General features: G+C 38.9%; 1 protein-coding gene across 1 annotated transcript; it reads left to right on the top strand.

Moving 5' to 3' along the window:
- Positions 1-733: 733 nt before the first annotated feature.
- On the top strand, positions 734-3,630 carry PUS3 (pseudouridine synthase 3). The gene is made up of 4 exons (XM_036276467.1): positions 734-1,146; positions 1,262-1,827; positions 2,671-2,861; positions 3,017-3,630. Exons 1-4 carry the CDS (start codon positions 772-774, stop codon positions 3,325-3,327), a joined length of 1,443 nt encoding a protein of 480 aa, XP_036132360.1. The 5' UTR covers positions 734-771; the 3' UTR covers positions 3,328-3,630.
- The last annotated feature ends 7,597 nt before the right edge of the window (positions 3,631-11,227 follow it).

Below are 11,227 nucleotides of genomic sequence, written 5' to 3' on the forward strand. Positions count from 1 at the left end.
AATATTCAAGCCACTAGTTTTCTCTGAGATATTGGAAAGCAACAGATATTCTTACAGTAAATGTATATCAACAGATTTAAAAAAAAATTTTTTTTTTAATTCATGGAAGGAGGGAGAGAGAAAGAAAGAGAGAGAGAGAGAAAGAGAGGGAGAGAGAGAGAGAGAGAGAGAGAGAGAGAGAGAGAGAAACATTTGATTGGTTGCCCTGGCTGGGAATTGAACCCACAACCTGGGTATGTGCCCTGAAAGGGAACAGAACCTGCCACAATTTTGTTGTACAGGATGACGCTTCAACCAACTGAGCCACACCGGCCAGAGCCACATCAACAGATCTTGATTGGAAAGACTGAACAAATGTAATGAGAAGTCAAAAGGAAATGTTTTAGGGCAAGAATGTCAATATCAGTCCTTAATCATCTCAGCTAATGAACAAATAAAGATATGAAATCTATAATAATTTCCCCTAAATTCTGACTATTTAAACCTCAACGATGCTAGCTGAATATTTTCTATACTACTTTCCTTTTCCCCTGTGAATTGGCCACAAAGGATGTGGATGGTCAACCCATAACAATTAAGGTAATGCTTATATCCCTGGGCAGAAACAAAAGTCTGCTGAAGGCATTAAATTAAATCCTGGATACTCTTTGAAGATAATGGAAAGCTACTTACATGACTATAGGAACCAGAACTGAAATTAATGTATCCTTTTACTCTCTTTTCAGGTAGTGTGGACCCTTAGGATTCATTTATTCCTGGAGTTATCTTATCATGGCTGAAAATGACACAGACAGAATCCAGACAGACAGACTCCTAAAAAGAGTACAAGAACTGGAACAGGAGGTACAAAGACTTAAAAAAGAACAGGCCAACACTAAGGACTCAAATGCTAGAGAAAATTCTTCAGGAGCTGGAAAAGCTAAGCGTGCATTTGATTTCAGTGCTCATGGTCGAAGACATGTAGCCCTAAAGATAGCCTATTTGGGCTGGGGATACCAGGGCTTTGCCAGTCAAGAAAACACAAATAATACAATTGAAGAGAAACTGTTTGAGGCTCTAACCAAAACTCGACTAGTAGAAAGCAGACAGACATCCAACTATCACCGGTGTGGGCGAACAGACAAAGGAGTTAGTGCCTTTGGACAGGTAAGGGCCAATAAACTGTTTCTCAAAGAAGCAATACCAATATATTCTGGGTGTACATAGTGAGAATGCAGATTATTTGCATCTCTAATACAGTATCTTTCTCTTAATTCCACAGGTGATATCTCTTGACCTTCGTTCTCACTTTCCAAAGGGCAGGGATTCAGAAGATTTTAATTTAAAAGATGAATTCAATGATGCTGCTAAAGAAATCCGTTATACTCACATTCTCAATCGGGTGCTCCCTCCAGACATCCGTGTATTGGCCTGGGCCCCTGTAGAACCTAGCTTCAGTGCTAGGTTCAGCTGTCTTGAGCGGACTTACCGCTATTTTTTCCCTCGTGCTGATTTAGACATTGTAACCATGAACTGTGCAGCTCAGAAGTATGTCGGCACACATGATTTTAGGAACTTATGTAAAATGGATGTAGCCAATGGAGTGATTAACTTTCAGAGAACTATTCTGTCTGCTCAAGTACAGCTAGTGGGCCAGAGCCTGGCTGAGGAGAGATGGCAAGAACCTTTCCAGTTATGTCAGTTTGAAGTGATTGGCCAGGCGTTCCTTTATCATCAAGTCCGCTGTATGATGGCTATCCTTTTTCTGATTGGCCAAGGAATGGAGAAGCCAGAGATTATCGATGAGCTGCTAAACATAGAGAAAAATCCCCAGAAACCTCAATACAGGTAAATTAATTATATATATATATATATATATATATATATTGTTCTTAAATTTTAAAATATATTCCAATATACCTTTCTCTCCCCACAACTGTCTTAATAAACCTCTTCATGAAGCTTTTCGTCTAACTTGTAGAATGTTATGAACATGAAGGAGGGAGCAGTTAACTTTGAATTTTCTTCTCTTATACTTTAAGAAATAGGTGTTTGGACCAGGCCCCTTAAATAAAAGCACATTCATTTCTATGTTGTTTTCTGCATTGAATTTATGTTAAGAGGTATTGTTAGGTTCTGCCAAAGTTAAATAGTGAGCATTCAAACTATTCGTATTAAATCTTGCTTTATATTATGTAGTCATACTATTATACTTTGGAATTTTTCCTAATTTTCAGTTTCTGAAATGGTAAGAAAGGTAAGAAAAACAGTCAACTTTTCCTTTTGAGAGCAGGCTGAGGTCAGATAGACCAATAATTCATTCCTAAATAATAAAATCTATGAGTAAGTTTTTACTTCATACTACACAAAAGTGACAAGTTTGGGAAACCACCACCAGCTGCTTTTTATTTTATAGCCATATGGTGGAGCCAAGTGAACTCACTTCTAGGTGACTTGTTACCATTGAAATTAACCCCAGTATAGATCAAGCCTAACCAAGTTGATCCAAGGTTTGTCGTCTTTTTTTTTATAATGTTGTACACGGTTAGGGATAGTGTATTTTCTTAACTATTAGATACTTAATACTGACAAAGTTTTTCCCCTCCTTTCAACTCAACTAATCCTGTTTTTCAAAAACTGTTGGATGGCTGCTGTATATTCTCATAAACTGTTTTGTCTCTTTCTCTCTAGTATGGCTGTTGAATTTCCTCTAGTTCTATATGACTGTAAGTTTGAAAATATCAAGTGGCTCTATGACCGGGAGGTTCAGGAGTTTAATATTACCCACCTACAACAACAATGGGCTAATCAAGCTGTTAAGACTCACATGTTGTATAGCATGCTGCAAGGACTCAACTCTGTTGCAGTACCCTGTGGGACAGGTATGACAGAGAAATCCATGGGTAAAATTATTTACCAGAACCAAAGTTATACAGGGTTATGGGAAGGGGGGGGTAGTGTAGATTTATATAAAGTTTGGAGGTGCTTCCATTGTGGTAAAGTAACCATGTAATGACTGACTGTGCACATTATATAGGAACAAAGATGGATGGAGTGATCGAATGGAGACATGTTAAGCCCTCTGTCATAAAGCAGACCAGTGCCTTTGTAGAAGGAGTGAAAATGCGCACATATAAGCCTCTAATGGATCGTCCTAAATGCCAAGGATTGGAATCCCGGATCCAGCACTGTGTACGTAGAGGACGCATCGAGGACCCACGTTTATTCAATGAGACAGAAACAAAAGCCAAAGGGGAATGTAATGACACAGTAGAGGAAGAAAACGCTATTTTAGAGAAACCAACAAAGAGAATCTGTGTTGATACAGAAATTAAAAGCATCATTTAACCACAGACAATCTACCAGGTTCTAGGAGGCAGCAACTAGCTGATGGTCAGTGGGTAGAAAAAAAATACAGTAAGTCCTAGAATTCAGATGATTAGCTCTTAAAAATACAGAAAACCAAAGAGATCATAGGCCCTGTTTAAGGAAGTTCTTGCTTGAACAGGAGATCAAACATTCCCTCATTCCTGTCCAAAAGGATTAAGAGATAGAAGCAGCAAAAAGCAGATGTAAAAATGGAGATGTAGTTACTTACACCTGGAAACCTGTGCCTTGTGTTAAAATTTATTAAAACCTGATTCTACAAGTGTCTAATTTGTTGTGCTATTGTTTTTAAAAGTAAATGAGATGTTCACTACCCATCTGAATTCACATAAGGAGCAGGCCTGCGTGTCTTATTTTCTAGGACAAATAAAAAAAATGAAATTTAGCCAGTTAAATATTTAATAAATTGGTATAGTGCCAGGCGCAGTACTACCTGACTGACCTAATTGAATGAAACACAGTATCTCTTACAACACTTATCAGTCTAGTGCTGTGTGAGCCAAAAAGGCTCTCTGCTGTATATTCTATTTTTTTCCTCCCAATCTTTTACACATATGGAAAACACGGCCCACAGGCCGTAAAGAAACAGGCCATGCAGCTTACCAACCCCTGGCCTACTGGTTTAAGGAAAGCCCTTACAGAGACATTCAAGCTAAATCTTGTAGAATAAGCGGGACAGCTGAAGTGGAGACATAGCAGCTTTAATGCGTCTAAGGCAGAGATGCAGTTTGTATAAAGAGTTAAAGATGACCACATTTGCATTCAGATAACTGTAAATACAGTAGTATGGTTTGAGAGTGACAAGAGGCACAGTCTAGAAAAGTAAGCAAGGGTCATGTCTGTAAAGCCTTGTAGGCGTTCCTAAAAAAGTCTTAGATTTTTATCGAGGCACCACTGGGAAAAAAAAGTTAAAAGTCAGAATTGTGTAGCACAGACATTGCTCTGTGTATACTGTGGACTGGAAGAGGGCAAGACAGTGGGACCAACTAGGAGGCTGTTGGAATAATCAAGGAAACTGGGCCTCGACCAGATTTGTAGTAAGGGACTGAATAGAGAAGTACATGAATTTGAGATTCAGAAAGGAGAAGAAACAGGACTTTGGGTGAATGAATGTGAGGTTCAAAAATAGGGAGGACTTCAGAACTCCCAGCTTTCAGATTGAAAGTACATCTGAGACACACTGAAACATGAAAATGAGGCGCGGCTTTGCTTGTTCTCAAACTTGACAATTAATCCTCAAAATATTACTTATAAACACCAATATTTATTCAAAAAGAGTTCAATGTTGTAAATAATGCGCTGTCTCTTATAGCAATTAAGATAATAAACATCAAGTAAATGAACTCAGACTTTCTGTCTCAGTAATAACAATTTTCATCATTGCAGAGTATATTACTTATCCACAATTATGATTATACTGTATGTTTATGAGATCCAAAGTTTTATTTACCAACCAACAAATACTTTGTTCCTATGTTGAAAATTCCAGATATAAAAATAGGCTCTATATCCTCACATTGGTAGCTAAAACATGACTAACATATGGGGCAATTAGAAACATATAAATAGTAAACATGCCTTGTAAGTGCTACACAAACCTAGTAGTGGGTAAGCTACAGATATACAAGACTTCACTGCAAGAGTCTTGGGTTTAAAAAGTAAAACAGTATAAGAAAAGTGAAGCACCCTTGTATTACTGAGGAGTAAGACAGAATAACTTTTACATTCTAGCACAGTAAGAACCAGAAAAGATTCCCATTTTAGAGATGGGAAGATAGTGGTACAAAATAACTAAGATTTATTTAAGTAACCAACCCACCAGATCTCCTGGGTTTTAAATCTTGTCATCAATTTTTCGGTCCTGATCTGCCAACATTTCATAATGCCCTGAGTGTTCTTAAAATACTGCTTTCTCCTTTCATTTCGATGTAAAGATTCTTTTGTTTTCAGAGCTATCACTGAGCACTGTAGAATATCCTCACCTAAACGTGTAAGGACAAACTAAAGCATTTTATTTTCTCAGCTTCCTACTTTATTTCAATGTACCTTCACTGGCACAAGTTTTTGAATTAAAGAAAAACCTAGAAAAGAACAGACTGAAGAAATAACTCTTCCAATCAGTTTTGGAGGCTGCCAGAAACATACAGGGAGGAATTGAGTTGTGTGGCTTCATGAGGGCTGGAGGGACAGCTGCCATTTTCCCTGTGTCGAGCCCTCCCCCCACATGGCCAAACCTGATTCTGCATTGACCTGGTGAACTCCACTAGCTCTACTCTAAAGACTCTCTAGACTCCACCCCACACCTAAAATTTGCAGGCCCCAGGCAGGTGGTGGCTGGCTACAGTGCACCCTGGGACTTTTGCTCAGTGGTCTCAGGCTCAGCACTGGTACCAGATCTAAATCTGTATCAACCTGGTATACACCACTTGCTCCACCCTGGTGACGCTCTCAAACCCTGTGCCTCACACAACTCACGTAATGCCTGAAGTTCTTTCAGTGGCTGAGCCTAGTAATCAACTGGCAGGGGCAGCAGGTGTCAGAGTGCCTTGGGACTTTTGATGACCTGCCCCCAGGCCCTGAACTGGTGGCAGCCAGCCTCAGTTCACAGCATGACTTCTTCCACCGACATCTAGGCATAATACAGGCAGCTACCAACTGTGATCACTTTGTAGCTTCTAACAGGGACCCCTGAACTGGTCACAGGCAGTGTCTGATATTGACCTGCACCACAGACCCCTCCAAGAGGCCCCAGAACCAACACACTCAGTGGTCAAATGCAGATACAACAAAGCTCCACCAGATTAGCTCCACAGGTGGCACATACAAAGGGTAGTCTTGGCAGGCACCAGACCCTGCTAGAGTGAATCCTACTCCATGGGGTCAACCCTTGCACAGCAGCTTGTACACTATGGCCTGGCCAATCCTTACAGCCAGTCAACCTGAGGGTCAATCCCCCCCCCCCCACTGTAGTGCCAACAGAAATCAGGTCTCAGCTACAACAGGAGAGCAAACACAACCCACACAAGGGACACTGCTGGAGCACCCAACTCAGGTGATCAAGAAGACTGCACCACTGGCCCCCACAAGATACCACCCTGCCAAGACTGGGAGATGTAGCACATCTACCTAATACATAGTAACAACACAGACAGGCAGCCAAAATGGGGAGACAGAAACATGGCCCAAATAAAAACGACAGAAGAAATCTTCAGAAAAAGAACTAAATGAATGTATCTACCAGCTACAGAGTTCAAACAATGGTTATGAGGATGCTCAATAAACTTAGGGCAGACTTCAATGAAGATAAAAAAAAAAAAAAAAGACACAGAAACCATAAAAAATAAACAGTCAGAAATGAAGACAAACATAACAGAAATGAATACACCAGAAGGAATCAATAGCAGATTAGATGAAGGAGAGGATCAAATCAGTGACTTAGAAGACAAGGGAGTGAGAACACCCATTCAAAATAGAAAAAAGAAGTCAGGATAGTTTAAGGGAACTCTGGGACAGCATGAAGCATAACATCCACATCATAGAGGTACCAGAAAATGAGAGAGAGAGCAAGAGATTGAAAATCTATTTGAAGAAATAATGACTAAAAACTTCCCTAACCTGATGAAGGAAAAAAGACATAGAAGTCCGGGAAGCACAGAGAATCCCAAACAAGATTAATCCAAAGTGGCCCACACCAATACACATCATAATTAAAATGCTAAAGGTCAATTAAAGAAAAAGAGAGAATCTTAAAAGCAGTAAGAGAAAAGCAGTTAGTTACCTACAAGGTAGATCCCATTAGGGGTGGTCTGCTGATTTCTCAAAGAAATATATCACAAAGTATTCAGAGTGATGAAAAGCAAGGACCTACAACCAATACTACTCTACCCAAGAAGGCTATCATTTAAAATTAAAAGAGGTATAAAGAACTTCCCAGACAAGAAAAAGCTAAAGGAAGTCATCACTACCAAATCGGTATTATAAGAAATGTTAAAGGGACTTCTTCAAGGAGAGAGAGAATAAATATGAATAATAAAACAGCAAAAACTATGTACCTATCAATAATTACTTTAAATGTAATTAGATTACTCCAATCAAAAGACAGCGTAGGTAACCTGATGGCTAACAAAACAACACTCACACATATGCAGTCTACAAGAGACCTACCTCTGAATGAAAGGCACACACAGACTTAAAGGGATGGAAAAGATATTTCATGCAAGTGAAAACTTTTTAAAAAAACACACACAGCCCTGGCCAGTTTGGCTCAGCAGTTAGAGTGTTGGCCTGCGGACTGGAGAGTCCCGGGTTCAGTTCCCACAGAGAGAACGTACCTCGGTTGCAGTTTGTCCCCAGCCCTGGTTGGGGTCACGTGGGTGGCGATCACTCGGTGTGTCTCTCTCACATCGATGTTTCTCTCTCTCTCTTTCCCCCGACCCCCACTCTATCTGAAGATAAATGCAAAAATGTCCTTGGGTAAGGATTTAAAAAAAAAAAAAGCTCATACAGCAATACTTATATCTGGAAAAATAGAGTTTAAAACAAAGGCTGGCCCTGGTCGGTTTGGCTCAGCAGTTGGAGCATCGGCTTGCGGTCCAGAGAGACCTCGGTTCAGTTCCCGCTAAGGGCACGTACCTCGGTTGCAGTTTGTCCCCAGCCCTGGTTGGGTCGTGCAGGTGGCAACCACTCGATGTGTTGTCCCTTTCAGGTCAATGTTTCTCTCTCTCTCTCTCTCCCTCCCACTCTATCTGAACAAAAAATGGAAAAACGTCCTCGGGTGAGGATAAAACAAAAAAACAAAACACAAAGGCTGTACTATGAGACAAAGGAAAATTACATGATGATAAAGGGATCAATCCAACAAGAGGATATAACCTTTATAAACATTTATGCACCCAACATAGGAACACGTAAATATATAAAGCAAATACTGACAGACATAAAGAGAGCAATCAACAGGAATGCAGTCATAGTAGGGAACTTTAATACCCCTTTGACAATAATGGACAGATCTTCCAGACAGAAAAATCAACAAAAAAACAGTGGCTTTATACATTAGACAAGATGGACTTAACTGATAATTTTAGAGCATTTCACCCAAAAGCAGCAAAATATACATTCTTTTCAAGTGCACATGGAACATTTTCCAGGATAGAGTTCAGGTTAGGCCACAAGCCAAGTCTCAGAAAATTTAAGAAGACTGAAATTATATCAAGCATCTTCTCTGATCACAATGACATAAAACCAGAAATCAATTACAGACAGAAAACTGAAAAACATAAACACATTAAGTCTAAATAACATGCTACTAACAATGAGTAAAGAAAGAAATCAAAGAAGAAATGAAAGGATACTTTGAGACAAATGAAAATGAAAACACAATGACCCCAAATCTATGAGACATAGCAAAAGCAGTCTTAAGAAATTCATAATAATACAGGCCTACCTCAAGAAACAAGAAAAATCTCAAATAAACAATCCAATCTTAAACATAAACGAAGCAGAAAAAGAAAAACAAAGTCCAAAGAGAGCAGAAGTAAGGAAATAATAAAAATAAGGACAGAAATAAATGAAATAGAGTCAAAAAACAAGACAACACAGACAGAAAGTAAAAGTTATTATGTTTTGTTGATGGGATTACAAATTGGTATAGTCACTATGGAAAACAGTGTGGAGGTTCTTTAAAAAATTAAAAACAGAACTACCTCATAACCCAGCATATTTCCACTTCTGGGAATATATCCAAAGAAATCCAAAACACTAATTTTAAAAGATATATGCACCCCTATCCTATGTATATTAGCCAAGATATGGAAACAACCCAAGTGCCCATAAATAGAAAGTGGATTAAAAAAGCTGTGGTACATACATACAATGGAATATTACTCAGCCATAAAAGGGTGGGGGAACTAGGTTCAACAGGTGAAGGGATTAAGAAGATACAAAATAGCCGGGTTGATGTGGCTCAGTAGATTGATCATCCTCCCATGGACTGAGAAATCCTGGTTCAATTTCTTGTCAAAGCACATGCCCAGGTTTCAGACTTGATCCCCAATAGGGGGCATGAAGGAGGCAGCTGATGTTTCTCTCTCACATCAATGTTTCTATCTTTCTCCTTTCCTCTCTCTCTGAAAAAAATCAATAAAGACATAAAAAATATAAATAAAAAAAAGAAGCTACAAAATAGTCATGGGATGTATAGGGAATATAGTTAAAAACACTGTAATAACTATGTAGGGTACGAGGTGGGTTCTAGAATTATCAGGGGGATCACTCTGTAAATTATATAATTGTCCAACTACTATGCTGTACACTTGAAACAAATGTAAAATAATACTGGAAAACAACTATATGGGGGGGTGGGGGGAAGCCCTGGCCCAGTGGCTGTTGGTTAGAACATCTTCCTGATATGCCAAGGTTGCAGGTTCGATCCCCTGTCAAGGCACATGTAAAAATCAACCAATGAATGCACAAATAAGTGGAACAATAAATCTCTCTCTCTCTCTTCCTCTTCCTCTCTCTCTAAAATCAGTAAATAAATTTTTTTTTTTTTTTTTTTTTTTTTTTTTATCCTCACCCGAGGACATTTTTCCATTCTTTGCTCAGGTAGAGTGGGAGGGAGAGAGAGGAACAGAGAGAGAGAGAGAAACATCGATGTGAAAGGGACACATCGAGTGGCTGCCACCCGCACGACCAACCAGGGCCGGGGACAAACTGCAACCGAAATACGCGCCCTTAGCGGGAACCGAACCCGGGTCTCTCAGGACCGCAGGCCGACGCTCTAACCGCTGAGCCAAACTGGCCAGGGCAGTAAATAAATTTTTTTTTAAAAAAAGAAAATTTAAAAAATTATTTAAATAAATTACTCCTTATTTTTAAAAATCAACTCATAAGAAATGATACATAGGACAAAAAGCACTCACTAAAATGTCATGCTTGGGAGAGTCTACAGAAGCAAAGAGTAGAGGATCAGGGACCTAGGTCTTAAGTAAATTATTTCCAGTTTAGCTAGGTTATACCATCAAATCTAGAAAATGCTTTTAGTGACATTATTTTTGGTAGTTACCACAGAAAAAAACTGAGGACAATCATCACAGAAGAAGCCAGTGAGAAGTCCCAAACTGTAACTTTGCAGAATTACTTCAGTTATGTGAGGTAATGTTTGTATAAATTCCAGTCTCTGACCCATAGTAGGGTTTAGATCTTACTTTCTTCACTGCAAAATGGAAGGAATAATTTCAATAGATTTTGAACTTTAAATGAGATAATATATATATATATATATATATCAATAAATAAAATGAAACTTTGTGAGAAGTATCATACCATTTCAACGTTCATGCAACACAAACCTACCTACTAAAAAGATGAGCAGAGAATAAAGCAGGGACAGAAAAGGAACAGGACTCTGGGCGAGGAGGAGTTCCAACACTAAAGCCAAAGAGATTCTTTTGTGTATTATATTATACAGCAACAATTTTCAGCCTCTTTCATCTCATGGGAAAAGAGGTCAGTGCCCCTGACTAGGCAGGTATTGCATGTTTTAAAAATTCTTGGGGCACAAGTGTGCCTCTGCACACTGGTTGAATCACTGCTATACGTTGTTACTTTATTTGCATTTAAATTATAGTGCACTCCCATTCATTTTTTAACATACGAGGACAGGCGTATGCAAATAATAAAATCTAAACTTTAATAAGGTCCACAGGTAACTATCAATTATTTATATGAAAAGGAAACTCTAATATAAAGACCTGATAATCCTTTCTCTTAGGAGGAAACTTTCAAACAGAGGACAGAATATCTTATATTTTGTAAAATTACAGCCTGTATGTGTGTGTGTGCAAATATATATTTATTCATC

Source organism: Molossus molossus, unplaced genomic scaffold, assembly GCF_014108415.1.
Source record: "Molossus molossus isolate mMolMol1 unplaced genomic scaffold, mMolMol1.p scaffold_m16_p_22, whole genome shotgun sequence".
Classification (NCBI taxonomy): Eukaryota; Metazoa; Chordata; class Mammalia; order Chiroptera; family Molossidae; genus Molossus; species Molossus molossus.

What these genes read in the sequence shown, in the direction of transcription:
- PUS3 (XM_036276467.1), top strand. Translation starts at nt 772, where the DNA reads ATGGCTGAAAATGACACAGACAGAATCCAGACAGACAGACTCCTAAAA. An exon ending in GAGTTAGTGCCTTTGGACAG is followed by an intron (nt 1,147 to 1,261) that starts GTAAGGGCCAAT and finishes TTAATTCCACAG; the next exon opens with GTGATATCTCTTGACCTTCG. An exon ending in TGCAGTACCCTGTGGGACAG is followed by an intron (nt 2,862 to 3,016) that starts GTATGACAGAGA and finishes CACATTATATAG; the next exon opens with GAACAAAGATGGATGGAGTG.